This window comes from Carassius auratus, chromosome 21, assembly GCF_003368295.1.
Source record: "Carassius auratus strain Wakin chromosome 21, ASM336829v1, whole genome shotgun sequence".
Lineage (NCBI taxonomy): Eukaryota > Metazoa > Chordata > Actinopteri > Cypriniformes > Cyprinidae > Carassius > Carassius auratus.
The window spans coordinates 2,340,193-2,360,254 of NC_039263.1; the positions used below are offsets into that span (position 1 = coordinate 2,340,193).

General features: G+C 35.1%; 1 protein-coding gene across 2 annotated transcripts in view; it reads left to right on the top strand.

The window, feature by feature from the left end:
* LOC113038202 (follistatin-related protein 4-like) overlaps positions 1-19,706 on the top strand; it is a 185,296-nt gene extending 165,590 nt beyond the window's left edge. For both annotated transcript variants that reach the window (XM_026195460.1, XM_026195459.1), the window contains exons 10-16: positions 40-174; positions 3,007-3,033; positions 5,285-5,403; positions 6,793-6,942; positions 11,966-12,073; positions 15,111-15,220; positions 15,386-19,706. In XM_026195460.1, the coding sequence (XP_026051245.1) occupies positions 40-174; positions 3,007-3,033; positions 5,285-5,403; positions 6,793-6,942; positions 11,966-12,073; positions 15,111-15,220; positions 15,386-16,088 (1,352 nt within the window). In that variant the 3' untranslated portion in view covers positions 16,089-19,706. The remainder of the gene's footprint in view (positions 1-39; positions 175-3,006; positions 3,034-5,284; positions 5,404-6,792; positions 6,943-11,965; positions 12,074-15,110; positions 15,221-15,385) is intronic.
* Positions 19,707-20,062: the final 356 nt, after the last annotated feature.

Consider the following 20,062-nt stretch of genomic DNA (forward strand, 5'->3'; position numbering starts at 1 on the left):
CACTGAATAATCTAACTGTTAGATGTTGTATTTCTTCAGCGAATGGCAGTGAGCTTCACATCGGTAGTGTGCGTTATGAAGACACCGGTGCTTATACCTGCATAGCTAGAAACGAGGTTGGCGTGGATGAAGACATCTCATCTCTGTTTGTGGAAGACTCGGCACGAAAGACACGTAAGTGATGATACTGAAACTGTTTTAACACAGATTGTAATGATTTTGTGAACTATGGTTCCTTACATGTTAAAAAGATATCCTGTAAATGGGTGAATGGTGTTGGCAAGAATGTACAGTACAAGCAAAGTTTTTTGTATTTTTTACGTTATAAAGCTAAATCTATGTGAATTAATTGAAATAACAAAACTTATATAATTTGACTTTTACATAACAAAAAGTAAAAAAAAAAAGTTTTTTTTTAAACCAAATTCTGTTTTCCAGTTTTAATCATATAATAATCTATTCATTCTATCAATCTAAAATTAATTCAACATTTCCAAAATTCTATGACATTCCACATTATACATTAAATTCTGTATTTATAACTGGATTCTGCAATTCTGTCCACATTTTCTACATTGTGGAACTCACAGGGCCTTAGTTGTACAGTTAGACTCGTGCACACTTTACTGTGTGTTGTTGATTCAGTCATTACGGACAAGAATTAACAAGTCAGCTCACATATAATGAAGCCACTGATGCGGAAAGGACAGTTTGTCATTAATAAGGTTTTAATGGTCATACAGCTATAAACATCTGCAAATGTGAACAGCCATGCCAATTCCTGTTTCAGAAATTACAGACATTTTCTGGACTGTTAAATTTACAGTGTTCAGTTAAAGTGAAATGAAGGTTTATAGATCTCAATGTGTCCAATGCACAAATGGAAGATTTGGGTTTAAAATTGGGAGTTTAGCCGGGGTGGTGGGGGGGTTGTTCGATTGCAGGGGTCCTGGAGTAGGTCTTATGAAGTAAAATGATTGGTCTGTGCAAGAAACTGAACAATTAACAACTTTATTACCTGCAATCCAGGCAAATGAGGGATTTGATTGTTTTCAACAAACTGGTTTTTTTACACAGTTCATTAATTTTGCAAACTGGTTCATCTAGTTCACTAAAAAGATGATTTGTGAACTAAACATCACTCCTTACGGTTTGTTTAAAGCTCTGGATTACAGGTAATAGTTGTTCAGTTTCAGGAAATAAAGTTCAGTTTATTGCGCAGAGCGATTGATTTGCTTCATAAGACCTCAACATATCATCAGGAGCCACTCGTATTAATTTTGTGTTGCCTGACATGCTTTTTTTGACTCTCAATGTGACGGTAGCCTATGCCTTGCGTTTTATGAATCACTAAGGATCACAGTTTCAGCTAAAACCTTCTTTACTCTTGTACTGATGAAAGATCACAGTTTGGCTGGCAAGGCTTTATTGAAGTATTACAATACAACTCTAACCCAACATGATCACATTTTCAGTAATATAAGATATGAAAAAGAAGGCAATGTTCCCTGTCCAAAACACACATTCTTTCTTTGAGCTCCAATATGTCTTATAATAAATCAGCCATATTTTCTCTAACCCAAGGTCCTTGTTGAATATAAAAGGCTTAATAAAAGACAGATGACAAGTCCCATATGAAGAGGACAAAGGCTGGTTATTATTGCATTTAAATCATCTCAAATAAGACCTTTGAAGAAGTCTTTTATATGTTAACCCTTGTTTCGGGAACCTGACAGACCTAAGGGCCATTTTAATATCACTGACACTGAGTTTAAGAAAATCGAGTATAAAATTTCACTTTGATAACATGCATCAACCGTCTACCATGAAAATAAAGTAAGGGTGAGTTCTCTGAGAAGCCACATAAACACAAGAATAAATTCAATGCAAACATTTTATTGACTGCTGTACACAGTGCTCCAGAAACACTGCTGGTGGTTGTGTCTTTTGATGAATTTTTATTGAATTTTTCTACACACTATTTCTGCTGATTAAAAACATCACTAGAATGGATATAAACAAATTTCTGAAAATGTCCACTGTGTGGGAAAAGGCTTCAGTAATATCTGTCTGCAGGTTTTCAGTCAGCTCAGTGGGACACACTAAAGGAATCTCAGGAAAAAAGCACTGTTTAATTTTAAAATGAAGTTCATCTGATCCCATATTTCAGCACTTACCACTAGGGCTGCAGGATTTGGGATGAAAAAAAATCGAAATTGTGACTTTCTGGTAAAAAAATAACGATTTACGATTTGCAGTGTGATTTTTTTTTTTTTTAAATGTCACCATATTCTAATTTGTTGAGTTTGTGAATTGATGGTTTTTTTGATAAATGTGAGCCAAAATCATCACAATTAAAAGAACCAAAGACTAAAACTACTTCAGTCTGTGTTCACTGAATTTATTTAACACACGAGTTTCACAGTTTGAGTTGAATTACTGAAATAAATGAACTTTTCCACAACATTCTAATTTATTGAGATGCACCTGTAAATCATTAGAAAGGTATATTATAATCATAATTTCTGAATTGTAATTTTTGTCACAAGGTTTGCAAAATCAAAAATGGTGTACACGCTTTTATGAAATATGAGACTTTGCATGCACCCTCTGCAAAAAAAAAAAAAAAAAATATGTAAAATTTTGTATGCTGAAGTAGAACATACAAATACACAGTTTCATATGCACAGCAACAAAATATATTTGTATTTTTCCTGTGTTCTATAAGAATAAAGTATATTTATAATGCAGAACTAATAAGTATAGTGTACTGTAAAATAAAATAATTTCTGTCTCATTCTATGATATGAAGCCACATTAGATCACAAATGGAAATTCTAATATTTCAAATCTTAAGTTTTCCAGGGGATCATATTAATGTGAAATCACTTTTATTACAGTTCCACATACTGTAAACATGTAAATGTCCAGGTTAAAGTCAGTCTCATCAGTGTTTCTCTGCTGTCCACTAACTGTCCTCTGTGTTTCCTCATGCTGTCCATCTAGTGGCCAACATTCTCTGGAGAGAAGAAGGTAAATCTGTTCGTCTGATTATCTGTCTGATTACAAAAGCAATGACAAACATTTTGGGAGACACTTTGATTTCTACACTTTGACTAAATTTCTTGCTAAAATGAATCCAGGCTTATTTGAAGCATGCATTAATGTGAAGGTAAACGAGCTAGAATGCACAGGTGCTAATGACTTTATAACACACCTGCAGGAACCCAGTTATCAAAGAAAGCTCACATGTACAGTAGATTGCTTTGATCATCACATATCATGTCATAATGATGGTTAACATTCTGTCTCGTCTAATGGCTAAGTGTGTCATGTTCATACAGTAGGGTAGAACGGGGCTACAAATATAGGCTTTGTATTAAACATTGATGGTGCAACACATTTTGAAGGAAAGTACATTGTAAAAGTGCTTTGTTTTGTTTAAAATCTTATAAATATCTGAGGGATGCTTAGGGATCACACTGAGGCAAAAGCCACACAAATACTTCAGCTAAAGTCATATGTTTTGCATAAAATCCTGTTCTAAACAACCCCTTCAGCAAAGTTTACTGTTTCTGTTTATTTAAAAAAAATACAGAAATATTCAGAAAACTTCTTACACTGCTTGAAGCAAATATATACTTTATATGGCTTTACAGTAGTAACAAAAATATTTTTATTATATGTTTTAAATATGTTACAAAATATGATTATTGTCTCTAATGTGGACACTGACGTATTAAATGGTATTAACCATCCCATTTGAATCCCATTATTTTAGTATCATTGAGATACTATTGTAGTTATTATTAATATTTTCAATTAGATTTTTAAATATATCTCCAGCTTTCATGTTAATTTTAGTTAAAGTTATCTTTTGTCATTTTGTAAAATTACCTTCATTGTCTTGTCAGCATTTTGTCATTATGTTTTTGTTGTTTTTAAATGTTAACATTTTATACATATAAAATACATTACATATACATTTTTTTTAACAAATACATTTTTTTGCTAATCGAACTGCTCACACCCCACTCTAAAGTGGACCACCATTTTAATTTTACGAAAAAGCTGATTCATAATAGTGTTTGAACTGCCCCCTCGCACCACTGAATAAAAACACAAAATGTAATAGCTACTTTTTCTCTCCAAAGTGTAACTTTTTTCTTGCAATTGTGTTTGCATTTCGCATTTCAGTTTTTCTCCTAACTGTGTGATAAAAATGTGCAATTCGGACTTTTTCTCAGAACTGTTTGATATTAACTCAAATTGCGAGTCATAAAGTTGTGGGATCGTGGGATACAAAGTTGCAATTCTGTAAAAATAAAGTAAGAATCGCAAGATATAAACTCTGACTTTTATTATTTTTATTATTGTGATATATAAACTTGCAATAAAGTCCTGATATTAAAAAGACTGATATTTTCTTACATTTGTGAATTTATATCTAATTTCTGACTTTATAATTCACAATTTTGTGTATTAAATATAATTGCGCTTAACTCGTAATTCTGAGAAAAAGGTAAGACTTGTAAGATAGAAACTCGTAATTCTGAGGAGCAGAAGTCTTTTTTTCCTCAGAACTTGACTTTTTCACTAATAATCGCAAGATTATATTATGCAGTTTTCAGGAAAAAAAAATGGTGAGATGTAAACTGACTTTTTTATGATTTTTTTTCTTGCAAATTCTCACTTCATTCCTCAGAATTGTGGGATATAAAGCTGCATTTTGGGATATAAAGTCAGAATTTCAAGATATAAACTCAAAAATATATATTTATTTCTTTTTTTTTTTTGAATTGTGAGATATAACTCGTAATTGTAAGAAAACAGTCAGAACTGTGAGATAAAAAGTGGCAATTACCGTTTTTATTTTTTATTTCGTTTCGGCTTCTGCACGAATCAGTGCCTGCGTGTGATCATTAGGAACAGTCATCCAACGTCTCGACTCATGGAGATGACCGCCAGCACTGATCATGCACAGCTTACCTGTGACTGTGTGTTTTTACACCTTCTGTTTTCTGACAGCATGACGACTCAGTGCCGCCGCTCCTCTGACGTGACCACGCTAATTAGCAGCTGTTGTTTGCTGCCAGGTGACAGACCTGCAAATGCGCTTTTTGGAGTGGTTTCAGGAGATTTTAATAGTCTCTGCTGTCTGACCGTATGACAGCCACATTGTTTGAAACCTTTTTCTCCCCCTGGTGGCACGCCGTTTGCTGTTGTTCTCTCTGAAGGAAGAGAGTGTGTGTAATGGCATGTGTGATGTTGTGTGTGCTTGCAGGGCTCAGTGTTGGGAACATGTTCTACGTGTTCTCCAGCGAGGGGATCACCATACTGCAGCCCGGCAACTGTGAGATTCGCAGACGCATCCCGCGGACAGAGAGGATTCTGGGTAGTTATGTAAGTCTTGGCTCGAACCCAAAACAAAAGACAGAAATAAGAGTAGTCATTATGCTTAATGCCATTGAAGCCTAACTGTTTTAAGATTATTTTCACATTCTTCCAGCCCCATGATTCGTATTATTGCAAATGCAAACCATTGTCATTAGTATAATATATACTACTGTTCAAAAATACTTTTATTTAGTAACACTTCATTTAAAGCCTTTATGTTTAATGCATTATGAAAGTATTCATGACGTATGTTGTAATGCATTCTATCTTTTCATAAATGTGTTCTAATGTATTAATTGAATAATGAATAGATATTTATTATAATTTCTAACTGTGGTTATAATTAGTGAGATCATATAATGCATTAAAAGGTGCACTACGAGTCATAATAAGCATGCATTAAAATTATTTTTATTATAAATTATTTATGTTTCAAAGCAAAGAATTAAACCTTTAACGTTTTTAACGAATTAAACGTTTACCTTTTGTTTTGGGTAAACATTATATATATATATATATATATATATAATTATATATATTAATATATATATATATATATATATATATATATATATATATATATATATATATATATATATATATATATATATATATATATATATCGCCGTTTCAAAAAAATATGATGCATATGATTAACATTGTTAATAATCAGAAATGAGCAGGAAATCAGTATATTATAATGATTTCTGAAGGATCATGTCACTGAAGAATGGAGTTGATCAAAGGAATAAAATACATTTTAAAATAAACTCAAATAGCAAATATTTTGAATTGTAGTAATATTTCATAATATAACTGTTTTTATTGTATATTTAATCAAATAAATGCAGCCTTGGTGACTAGAAGAGAAAAAAAAACTCTTTATATCAGACTTTTAATGTTCAGTAAGTACATCCAGATGCTTTATTTAAACAATATTATAATCATATATATATATATATGACTGACAGAATTAATTAATTAATTAATTAATTAAATTAATTAATTAATTTAATTAATATATATATATATATATATATATATATATATATATATATATATATATATATATATATATATATATATATATATATATATTGGTTCTTTTGATTTGGAGGTGAACATGTATTGACATTGTTAAAGGTTTCAAAGGGGGTGGTTTTCACAGTGATGTCATAAAAAAAAATTTTTTTGTTCCCATAAGAACTCTCCAGTGAAAGGTTCTGATAAGCACCTTTTTTGTTTAGTAAACAATCTAAAGAACCTTTTTCTACTGTAAAGAACCTTTTGTGCAAGGGTCATGTACCCTGGAGGCTACCGGTTCGTATAAATAACTATGCATTTTCCAAGTGCACAGACACAAACATTGGTTCAGGCATGTGTCCGTCCCTGCAGGAAGAACTGTGTCCCAGCAGCACCGGCGTCTCTTCACAGGAGTGTGTATGGGCATCAGCGGTCAGCGTGAGGGACAAGTATGTGTACGTGTCTCAGCCGCTTCAGAACAGACTGCTGCTGATCGACACACAGGCGCAGAGAGTCATGCAGGTGAGGATGTGTCCGTCTTCAGTCAAACACAGCTCTCATATCTTATTAGAGATCTCAGTAGATGTTATCAGTGCTGGGTAGATTACTTGCAAATCCAGAATACATGACAACATTTGTAGTTAGTAATATAACCCATTACATTACATGTTTTAGGTAATCTTTTCAGACTACTTTTTGATTACTTCTGACCTAACTTGTTTATCACATTGATTTAAATAAGGCAATCTTGTAACATGTTGATATAAAAATACAAAGACAAAGAAAATATATTCCAGCTGTTGTTATTAACAACATAAAGTGCATTAAACAATACATTACCGAAGTTTCCCACACTGGGGTTTGTAAAAGACCTGCAGGGGGTTTAATGAAAAGACAAAAAAAAAAAAAAAAAACTTGAGTGTGCATTACGTAAATACGATATAATGTGAATTTGTGCATTTTAATGTGCTTTAAATACATGATTCAACAACCTGAGTGATTATTCAATAAAAATGAATGTGTTTATCAGTAGTTGATGTAGATTTGAAATGTTGAGAAAACATTATTATCATCGTTATTATTATTATTTATTTATTTATTGTAAATTCAACGGTCAAACGATTTGGTTTTTGGTGGTTTCTCAAATTTCTGTTATTATATCCACCTGACTTCAAACTGGTCTTTGTGTGAATGGCAACAAAACCATTTTGTGAATGTGCTGAAATATTGCTGAATGTGTTATGTTGTAAATTATTATGATTTATTTTTACTTATTTATTTATTTATTGAATTAAGGAGAATCAATACATTTTGTAAAATGTATTACTATTTGTGTGAATAATATGTAATCATGTAATTACTTACATACAGTAATCCAGGTTACATGTGATCATCACTCAGTCACACAGTAAAATCAGAGTGGATAATCAGAATCAGAATCAGAATGAGCTTTATTGCCAGGTATGTACACATACGAGGAATTTGTTTTCGTGACAGAAGCTCCGCAGTACAACAGAATGACAGCGACAGAACATAAAACACATAATAAAGAATAAAAAATACAAATAAGTAGAGAGTGAATAACAATATACAAATGACAATTGTAGGAAAGTATATTACAAAATGAAGTTATGTATGTACATATATATTGTGTGCAAAATTTAAGTGTATACTAAGTATGTGTGTTAGATAAATAAAGTGTGTGTGTATATAAATATAAAGTGTAGTGTGTCCGCCGTTATTATAAGCTGTTCATAAGATGGATTGCCTGAGGGAAGAAACTGGTCCTGTGTCTGGTCGTTCTAGTGCTCAGTGCTCTGTAGCGTCGACCAGATGGCAACAGTTCAAAGAGGGGGTGTGCTGGATGTGAGGGGTCCAAAGTGATTTTGACAGCCCTTTTTCTCACTCTGGATAAGTACAGTTCTTGAATAGATGGGAGGGTTGAACCGATGATTCGCTCAGCAGTCCGGACTACCCTCTGTAGTCTTCTGAGGTCAGATTTAGAAGCTGAGCTGAACCAGACAGTTACTGAAGTGCAGAGGATGGATTCAATGATGGTGGAGTAGAACTGTTTCAGCAGCTCCTGTGGCAGGTTAAACTTCCTCAGCTGGCGGAGAAAGTACAACCTCTGCTGGGCCTTTTTCACAATGGAGTCAATGTGAATGTCCCACTTCAGGTCCTGAGAGATAGAGGTGCCCAGGAACCTGAATGACTCCACTGCAGTCACAGTGCTGTTCATGATGGTGAGTGGGGGGAGTGCAGGGGGGTCTCTCCTGAAGTCCACGATCATCTCCACTGTTTTGAGGGTGTTAAGCTCCAGGTTGTTGAGACTGCACCAGACAGCCAGCTCTTTTACCTCCTGTCTGTAAGCAGACTCGTCACCGTCCTGAATGAGGCCGATGAGTGTGGTGTCATCTGCAAACTTCAGGAGCTTGACAGAGGGGTCCTTAGACGTGCAATCATTAGTGTACAGGGAGAAGAGCAGTGGGGAGAGAACACAGCCCTGGGGAGCTCCGGTGCTGATTGTACGGGTGCTGGATGTGTATTTTCCCAGCCTCACTAGCTGCTGCCTGTCTGTCAGGAAGCTGTTGATCCACTGACAGACGGAGGTGGGCACGGAGAGCTGATTTAGTTTGGGCAGGAGGAGGTTTGGGATGATCGTGTTGAAGGCCGAGCTGAAGTCCACAAACAGGATCCTCACATAAGTCCCCGGTCTGTCTAGGTGTTGCAGAACATAATGCAGTCCAATGTTTACTGCATCGTCCACAGACCTGTTTGCTCTGTAGGCAAACTGAAGAGGATCCAGCAAGGGCCCAGTGATGTCCTTCAGGTGGCCCAGCACCAGTTTTTCAAATGACTTCATGACTACAGACGTTAGAGCCACAGGCCTGTAGTCATTTAGTCCTGTAATTTTGGGTTTCTTAGGGATGGGGATGATGGTGGAACGTTTGAGGCATGAAGGGACTTCGCACAGCTCCAGCGAACTAATTTGTTCGTGGATGAATTTGATAAGAAATGTCTAACCTGAACACTTCTTTGCAGACTTTAAAATCATTCAGCTTCAGACATGGTTGAGATTTCAGAACCTAGAGGAGATGCATGCAAAATCTGTGAAATTTACAGTATATAAAAAAAAAAAGTCAGCTGTGAATTTACCGTGACTGTCCAAACTAGTCCAATCTAGCAGTGACATTACCTTTAAATTAACTATCACCATTGCTTGCTGTTGCAGACACTTCATTCATAAAGGGAAAATTCAGCCGTGGTGGAATGCTCTCTCTGAATTAAATAAAAACTTATATATTCTTTAATGAATTCTTCACATTATAATGGTTAGGGGATGGTGCTAAATGTAGGCCTAAATTGTCTTAAATAGGATTATTAAAAGAAATAAATACAATAGGCCTAAATACAAAATTCAATACAAATTTAGACCTGTCAGTTTTTAATGATTTAAGCTTAGTGTAATGATTGAATAGCCTTTATTAAAAACCTAATGTAGCCTATAGGCTATTGAGTTTCACACATAATCCATTTGCAGTGTATGTTTTTTTTGTTTTTTCTTTCCCATGTTGAGCATTCACTCAATGTGTTCTGAGCGGTGAATCTACAGCATCGAGTCTATTTTTTGCTGTGCTGCACATGCTGAATTAAAGTTAAAGGGCATTGCTGACTTTAAAAATGTACATGGGTTGATACGAAATGCATTAATACCACCATAAATCCATATAGGCAAATTAAAGTAGGCTACTTATAGCTATAGGGTAAAGCAAGGAAAAGTACCCTACACATTTAGATAAACATGGTAACTGATGGCACTCGTGGAGTTAGAATTTGTATTATTTTTTATGACCAGCAGGGTTACTTGTATAAAAAAATTAAATAAAAAAATAGCCACGAGATGGTTGTTTTTGTCAATGGTAAATTTTTATTTAAAATTGTGATAACCTAGTTACTTTTCACATTTCACGTTTTCACAAAAAGTTTACGGTGGGCTGTGTTTGCTACTTGCTTAGACATAAGTAAATAAGTACACAAGTAAAAATAGATTTAATAATATTGCGCCTAAACCTGAATGTCTATGAAAGATAGTATTAATGTGTGAAAAGATAATCACTCTGCTGAGAGAGAAAAAAAAAATAGTTACGACAACGTTCAAATTTGAAATCAAAATAGGCTAATAGCCGCAGATCATAGCACACTGAGCACACTAAAGCCTGTGTTATGCTTTCCATGTGTGCGCTGTCCATTTATGCGTCTGAATTGCTCATGTTGAAAGTATAGCACAGACTTAATAAAGTACACTGAGCATGGACCCTTAATTTCATTCAGTCTTTGCTGATATAATAAAGCACTTAACTCCCTTGAATGCACTATAGGGATTTAAGAATTAGTGAAGACATCATCAATTTTGGAGTTGACACCGAAAGTAGATTCCAGTGCTGGAGTCGACTCTGACTCTATGGCTATTCATAGTCGAAGAATCAACTCCCCATCCCTAGCAGCTAGTGAAGCTGGGCAAACTAACATCCAGGACTATCACCATTATCACTGGCGCCCCTCAGGGTTCTGTTCTCTCCCCACTGTTTTTCTCCTTGTACACGAATGACTGCACTTCAAAGGACCCCTCTGTCAATCTCCTAAAGTTTGACACATTTATACACAGAATTAAAAATGTGTACACTTGTAAACTGCACACTTTGTAAAAAACATATCTGCACACTTACAACATATCAGTACATTTATTTAAACAACTACCGTTTTTTTCTTTACTTCTATTCTTTATATGGTATATAAAAAAAAATCATTTTTTTCTTATATTAGTGTTATATTCCATCCCTATTGTGTTATTCCTATGTATGTCTGCACTACAGTATGTCTGTACATTCTTCTGCACTGGAAGCTCCTGTCGTCAAGTCAGATTCCTTGTGTGTGTAAACATACATGTTAACAAAGCTCTACTGATTTCTGTTTCTAAAAATAACGTTTGCCATTTTTTCAAATCTATGTATAAATATTACAAGATTGCAAGGTTTCAACACTTGAAAACTAGAAATATAAACAATGCAAAGCAATATTTAATTATGAGTAAGAGCTTTTTTCATGAATCAAACAGTATTATACGTTCCTCAGTATCAATGGCTGTGATTGGATCACAAGGCCACAGTAAATCACATGACATCACATTTAGAGCACTTCAGACTGTGAATATGCTGTTACACACAGTTCAGTAATCAAAATACTAATACTGAGTAACTTACATTTGCACACAATTCTGCTGGTCTGTTTTGCTTTGACAATTAAATTAGTTAAAATCAACTGATGAAGGAAACATCACTTGTGTGTGTGCTCAGAGACTCAACAGCTGAGTCTGCTTTGGGCTTCATCTGGAGCATACACTACATTCATTCTGAAAGTGTTCATAGTGAAAGCACACCCTCTAATATGACACTTGCCAAAATAAATCACAATGGGTGCTTTACTCATAACAGCTGCTCTTGACAAGCGAAACTGAAAGACTTTCCCCTCTTGTGTTGAATGACAGGCTGTGGAAACAGACGCCATGCCCGTCAAACTCTTCTACGACAAATCTCATGATCAGCTGTGGCTGTTGAGCTGGAGAGACCTGCAGAAGTCCCGCTCTACACTGCAGGTGACACTCACAAGGAAAATACTGTTTCTAGTTTTGTCCTGAATTATAATTCACCCAGATAGTTCCTAAAGACTCTCAAGCATATTAACGAGTACTCACACTTTCTTCATGCCCCACTGTTATGTGCTTTTTATTATTATTATTATCCTTTTATCTGCTAACTGTCTGTATCTTTGAATGTTTATAATGTTAATGTGTGATAGTCTATGCTTGACAAATGCATTTCTGCACTGACTGCAGCCTCATAACACACTGAGGTCCATTTTGACCTAAAGGAGATACATAATAAAAATAATAAAAAAAAAGATAACTACGCTTAGTTTTAAAATTTAAAATTCAAAATTTTTTGCTTTCATTTTTAGGAGATATAACCAAAAAGTCATGTTTCATGCTCTCGTTTTAATTTGTATGGAGTACCATTTGTTGTCAAAATATATTTTTCGTAAAATTTTCCATATAGTTATATTAAACAACTTTTGTAAAATAGTTCTCACAAATCTCAAAAGCTTTTCGCAATTAATTATGTTTTTGTTCATGTTTTTGACAAACATGATTATTGAGGAACCACTTTAGCATGAAAACACGATGACTTTACACATGAAATTTAATGTTTATGCTATTTAAAATAATTTATTTTGTTTGGAAACAATTCAGAGTTATACTTATGGCATAACGACTTATTTAGAAATAAATAGGTAGGTTTTATAAATTTGGATTGAATGAAACATGACTTCAATGGAATTTAGGTTGATATACTCATAAATCACAGATTTTATGTTCATATAAATTTCATAAAATAATTTATCCAAGTAAATTTTCTCACCAATACTATATATATTGCGTAATTTCTTCTTTTTTTCTTTTGTTTCATTTAATTAATAAAAAGGGGGTAATCTGACGCTATATGGATTTATCTGAAAAATCTTTAATAATCTTTAAATCTTTTAGAAATTAATGATTCTAGCAACCCGAAATTTATAAATAGTATAGATTTTAAATGCATTATGAAGATTAATTGCATGTGCATTAACTGAACCGTAAAAAATTTCCAAAAATTATTGGAGTTTAAGACGAGAAAATACGATCTCAGTTTTTATCAAAAGTTCTTGTTTAATTCAGTGCATTACTTATTGTTTCTTCGTAGTTGTTTGTACAATTTACGAGCAATTTCTGAATGTGTTTCTGCACAGTGCAGTTCAGTGTCAGGTAGAGCTCCTGACTCGAGCTGCAGGCAAATAAGACGCTTTCTGCTAAATGAAGAACATTTTCCCGGTTCCCACTTTATTCTTTGCCAGGTTTGATCTTAGCTGTCCTCATGTCAGCACAAACGTCTGAGAAACACACAGCCTCAAAGACAGAACAAATGAAAGGCTTTTTATTTAACAAACAATGTGTAATCCAGCCCCCATTCACATGAATAATTCATGTTTTATTAAACAGCGGGAAAGTCCTCAGGTGTGTTTGCTTGTTCAGCATGCTCACAGAGTTTCAGCCGCACAGAATAATGAAGGCGTTTGCTATGAATCACTCAGAAATGCTAAAGAGCACTTTTAGAGGGAAGCTGCATAATTGGCTGCAGGGGATATGGATTCACACAACAAATAAATGGCTTGATAATATTCGACTCATTTTGAATGCAAGTAATTGACCGGGGCACTGGCAATTTGTCGGGCCCGGAGGCAGTGCTCAGCTTGAGAGGTGAAATATCAAAACCATTTTTTTAAATGGCTCTATATTTTTAGTCAAACATCTGAACCTGTTTGTCAGTTCATTAGATTAAACAAATGAAGGGAGATAGAGCCACATGTGTGCGCTTGGCTCTGATCCTGCACTCATCACGCACATTCACAAATCAAGAACTCATCATTTGCATTCATAATCATCTGCAATGAAGCCAACAGTGGCATTTTTATCAACTTTATAAGCTCTTTTAATAAAATTGGTGTGAATTCAGAACTAAACTTCTAATATTTTCATTATCTTGCTAGTACTGTAACTATTGGGTAACAAGTGAATGTACTAAAACCTTTATTTAAATATAAGCCAAGTCTGAACTACCTTTGCACAATTTCTGAGTGGTCTCATAGCAATCCTATATCTGCGTTTGAGAATTGATTTTCATATGAATATTGCTGTAAAAACATTAAATATCCTATAACACATTATAAATATAAATATGGCTTGGACAATTCCTTTGTGATTATAAAGGTGCTTCTTTTTAGTAACTTCTACTTTTAAATTTTAAAAGTATATTTTAAAAACTACTTGCAGGTAATATAATATTAATAAAACATGCACTTAAAGAGTTCACCTGCCTGTATTTTTCTTAACACTCTTCAGTTTCTCTTTTTCTGAAAATGTGACCGGAGGAGAAGTTAAGCAGTATGACACATGAAAATTAACTGTAAATTAAACTTTAGATGAGCTCACAAAAATAGTTAACTAACAACTACATATGTTTTATTACTACCTGAATTAACCCTGAATTACAGTAGAAATACATGTTAATAAACCATTTATTAACACTATAAGTAACTATTACTATATGTCTGAATAAAAAGATGTATGAAAGCACATTTAAATAGTTTATGAATCATTTACTTACAATTTCTAAGTGATCTTATGAACCACTGACAACTCCTTAATAACTGGTATGTAAATAATGCTATACTTAATTTAGAAATGATAAATTGATCATTAATAAAGTATGAAAAAACATTTATTAAATACATTAGATATGCTTTTAAATCAGGTATAAAGCATTTATATCTCTATTTATAAACTGCTTATAAATGTCTATTAATGCTTTATAAATGATGAATTAACTGTTTCCTAATGCTTAACTAATGATTAATAGCATGCAGTTATTATAAAGTGTTACCGAATATTAATAATAATAGAACAAATTGCAATTACATGTTTTCCCAATTCGTTCTGCCTGTTGTTAATGAAAATTGCACAGCCTGTATATTTTCTGAACTCAGCGGCTGTTGGCCCTGGTTGTTATATTCTTTTCACTCTCTTCTGTTTTTCTAAGGTGATCACTTCTGCCAGCGCGGTGGAGCAGCGTCAGATCATCCATACTCCATTTGAAGGAGTGGAGGACTTCTACATCCCTCCCACCAACCTCGTTATCACCCACGTAAGGTATGAAACGATCACCGCTGCTCAGTGTGCATGACCTCTGTCAGATTTTCCACATAATTCTTCCAAAAATGGGAAGCTAGCAAATGACAGTTGTAATTAAAAGTGCAGCACTTAATAAATCCGTAGAAAAGATCATTAACCTGTCTTTGACCGTTGTCATCTCAGGTTTGGCTTTGTCTACTTAAAATCGGAGCCCGCGGTGCATAAAATTGACCTTGAGACCCTCCATCTCGTCAAGACTATCAGTCTGAAGAACTACAGCTGTATTCCAGCCAGCATGGCCTACACTCATTTAAGCGGCTACTATTTTATCGAGTGCCAAGTCGAGGACCGTTCGGGTCCGAGCTCACAGCTTCTCATCGACAGTGTAAGCGACGAGGTCATTGGCCCCAATCACAACATCAACGGCCAGCCGTTCGTCTCTCCTGATGGCCGCTTTGTGGTCTCTGTGGACAAGCAACACGGAAAGCTTCAAGTCCAGACCATCTCCTTCAGCGGTGAGCTGCGGACCAGCCATGAAGCGGACGTCTCGATTCCCCTCGCAGACTTGGTGTTTCAGCCGTCCTTCACCGAGGCCAACAAGTACATGATCGTGGCCTCTTCGGCGCAGGGCTCCAAGCTGGTTTTCTCGGACCTGGCTTCAGGAAGAACGAAAGCCCTCGAGGATGTCAAGGATCCTATTCCAGCCAGCAGCTGGCCTTGGGGAGACTCCAACAGGGTGGTGGTTTCCAGCGGGGTGTTTGGACGCTACTTGGTCACATCGGCGGCCGAGTCCCTGTTCGTTCTGGACGGCAAACAGAGCAGCCCTCACTGTGAGGTGTCAGACGTCAAGAGAGGGAACACAGTGGTCTGGGTGGGCGAGGTATGAGCGGCGTACCGCGGGCCGGTTCTGCAGAGGATTGCGTCGGCCCACTCGGCCAAAGCTTGGGAAAACCTTTAAGGGATGCGAATGGACTCGATCCTAGTAGTGAGTTAAACAAACACACATGCGGGTTTCTGTATAGGTACACACACATACACACACATTCAATGACAAGAAACCTTAAACAGCAAGGGAATGAATGAAGACACCCTTCAGTGCAACAGTGAACTAATTTGATGATTTTTTTGCACTTCCTTGTTAGCAGAAATAGCATTAAGCAGCAGACAGGTTAGGTAATGACTGAACTATGCACAATGCTTTTTAAAGTTTGAGTGTTTTTCCTTTTTTTTTCTCAGTGTGTTCACTTGTTATATATACAGTAGTCACAGCAGCAAATGTGTCCATCAGTGTCATGTCTCGTTTTTGTCAATGTAGAAAACTTGTTTGCCTTATCCCAGTGTTTCTTATCACATAATTCTACAAGTTTTGTTTGACAGTTATTATTACACTTCATTATAATGAACATGTGTTACAGTAACATTTTGCATTTTCCTTTTTGTAATGAGGTGAGTACTTTCTGTCATCCTCAGAGCTCTGTGTGTGTGTGTGTGTTTTATTTTTGTGAAGCTACACTTTGGGGACACCGTCACCTCCAAACGTTTGCTAAAGCTGACCTCCATTTGGGGACAACATATAAGACAAATCCTATATTAAATATTAGTTTTTTAATTAAATAATTAGTTTTAGAAGCACGGTGTGCGGGTTGGTCAAGTTGATCAAATGTCCCTAATACAAGTATAGTACACCATTGTGTGACGCAGGAAAACTGTTTAATAAACATACTACAAAATGTCCAAATGCAGAGGTTTGTGTAATGGCATAGAAAATATCATTAGTTCACAACAAGAAAAGTCCATGCAAACAACTACCATTAAAGAAAAAAAGTTTTTTTTGTTTGCTTCAATTCTGGTTTAAACACAAACTTTTGTTTCATTAAACTAGTTCTGCGTTCATATATTCAATGTTGTTTTCGTAAACGATGACGATAACGATAACAAAATGATTTCATTGACGCACCTTTTTTTATGACGATAACGCGATGACTAGCTAAAAATGGCCATATATGATATATTACACCAAACTAAAGAATAGAATGGCAAATTACATTGCAAGAAAAGTAGATTCTTGCTAAATAGAATTAGATGGCCAATGAGGTCCACTGTGCTAGATAAAACTCATCTGGTGCATCAGATATTTTAAAGGCAACAGAAAACACACGTGAACCAAATTAGAGCACTGTTGCACTGAACACACTATCATCTCTACTGAGAAGATCGCAAGCACAGCTTTAAATCACCCTATTTGAGACAAAATAGCTAAACTGGCATTTCGATGTGCTTTCAGGCTCAGTAAGAAATGCATGACTACAATATTTCTTCAGAAAGCCAGATAGTTAGACCTTCAATGAACATTAAACTGGACACAAATATGATCCATTTAAGTCCCATACAAATCTAATTAAACTCAGTGGGCTACCATTCGCTGAATAAATGTGCTCTGATTACAGTATATTAACTTATAGAGTGATTTGAGTGTGTCTTTTATGTCTGGCTTTTTAAGGGATAGTTCACCAAGAAATCAAACGTTGCTGTTAATGTACTCACCCACAGGCCATCCAAACCGTTTTTCTTCAATAGAACAGTTAAGAAGGTTTTTAGTTAAAACTGTGGTCCTTGGCGATTCATGAAATCCAATTCAGTGGCTGCCGTGACTTTGGGAGTAAAAAAAAAATAAATAGTCACAAAATAAATCCCTGTGGCTCCTGATGTTATATTGATGTTACAAAATGATCACTCTGTGCAAGAAACTGTACATGATATACAACATTACCTGTAATCTAGATCCTCAGGCAAATGGGGAAATCCGATTCTTTTCCAAAAACTGTTCCGCTTGGACAGTTTCAATGAAGCTGTTAAAAAAAATCAGATTTTCCAGTTTGTTTATGTAAACATGCAATGACGTCACATATACACGAGCAATATCACACAAGTAGCAGTGCGATATGGCTGTGTATTGGCACAAGTCTGCAAATACATAGTAAACAACAACAGAACAGAACATAACTTTTTTGCAAACTTTTCTTTCCATCATGGACTCATGGCTCTCTAGTTGACAGTTTAACAGCTGAGCCAAACACTTTGTTACTAATTTGAAAACTTCACTTTAGAACTGGTAACAAAGGAACGCTGCATTGCTTAATTGAAAGCTTATTGTATTACTGTACTAAAAGCTAATTGTTTTATGTAGAATATGAATGTCCACTGAGGAAAGCAATATCTTTGTCATACTATCCTTTCATCTGTTAAGTGTAACTTCCAGTGCTTCATCTTACAAGGTGTTGTTAAAAGTAAAAAAAAAAAAAAATGTCCTTGTTTACAACACTCCTTCAATATAAAAGTCTATCCTGATGACTCTTTCTAATGGCAGAATAATGTTACTAAAATTACTATCATGAACACACAAATTGTTTCCAAATATTAAATGCTATAATTAAATACTACTGCTATTTATACACAATATTGTTTATTTAATAAACAACAACAACCATCATACAAGTTAAACAAGTACATTCTCACCTAAAACAATGATTGTGGATTTGGTGGACTGCAAGCGTAGTGATACATACAGTGAAAAGTTGGAGTTCTGTTCACTATAATGTCACACTCCTCTCAGCCAATCAGATTCAAGGACCAGAAAGAATTGTTGTTTAAACAATTATGATGTGAAATGTGGAGCTTTTATATGTTTAGAGCACATAAAGTGAATAAACATAAATGTTAACCCCTTCATTCAAGTGCTAGGTTCACGCATTCTATTTTCAGTGGCTCATCTGTCTTCGGTCCGAATCAGTCCTCAGTTGGAGGAACTGGAGCCATTTTGGCTCATTTCAGTTTTGATTGAGTAACTTGTAGTTTATTGCATAGATGGACTTTTTTTTTGCTTCATGCCACCTCGATATATCATCAGGAGCCACAATAATTTGTGTTGCCTGATATGCTATTTTTAATCTCAAAGTGCAGGCAGCTTCTGACTGCAATTTTATGAATCACCAAGGACCATGGTTTCAGCTAAAATTCTTCTTTCCTGTTCTACTGAAGAAAGAAAGTCGCCTAAAGTACATCTTGGATGGCCAGAGTGTGAGTAAATTAACAGCAAATATTCAACTTTGAGTGAACTATCTCTTTAAGAATTGAGCCAGAAAGCTGGATTTAGTCACAGCCATTGCAATGCTCCAGTAACAGTATACTCAAAACAGTGTGAGCGCTGTATGTCTGATTTATGGAGAAAAATTTATTAAACAGAGTAGAAGTTTGTTGCAGGAGAAGTGATCTATATTAAAAGTGGTTTCAAAATCATGTTACATATACATAACCATTGTCTCGGTGACGTATGATAACCCATGTTCCCTGAAGCAGGGAACGGAGACGTCACATCATTCACGTTGTTTTTTAAAACTAAACTAGCTGCACACATTTTGTACAGTCCTGATTATAATATAAGGTTCTTTTAAAATGTCTGCATTATATGTGTGTGTGTGCGTGTGTATTATGTGTTCACAGTTCTTTTTAGCACTGAAATGCCAGCCTGACTTTTGCCAATGAGGCAGAAACAAAGCATCTTGTGCCTCATTGAGTCAAATTTAAGTCCACATTTATTGTCTATTGTCCTCAGACTGTTTCAGCCTGGTATTGTCCTCGTCATGTACATTTGTTTCATTTATGTATTTAATTATTTTATTATTGACTTGTTCAGCACCTCAGTCTCTGTTTATATGTGTCATTAAAACGTTTATTAAGTGTACCAGAACTGCTGGCAGACTTGAGACACATCAAGTGCTGTAGCCGTTTGCAGTCGCTAATCAACAGGCCAAGAACCAAAGGCTTTATTTGTTTCGTTTTTTAACAGCATTTTTAAATGAA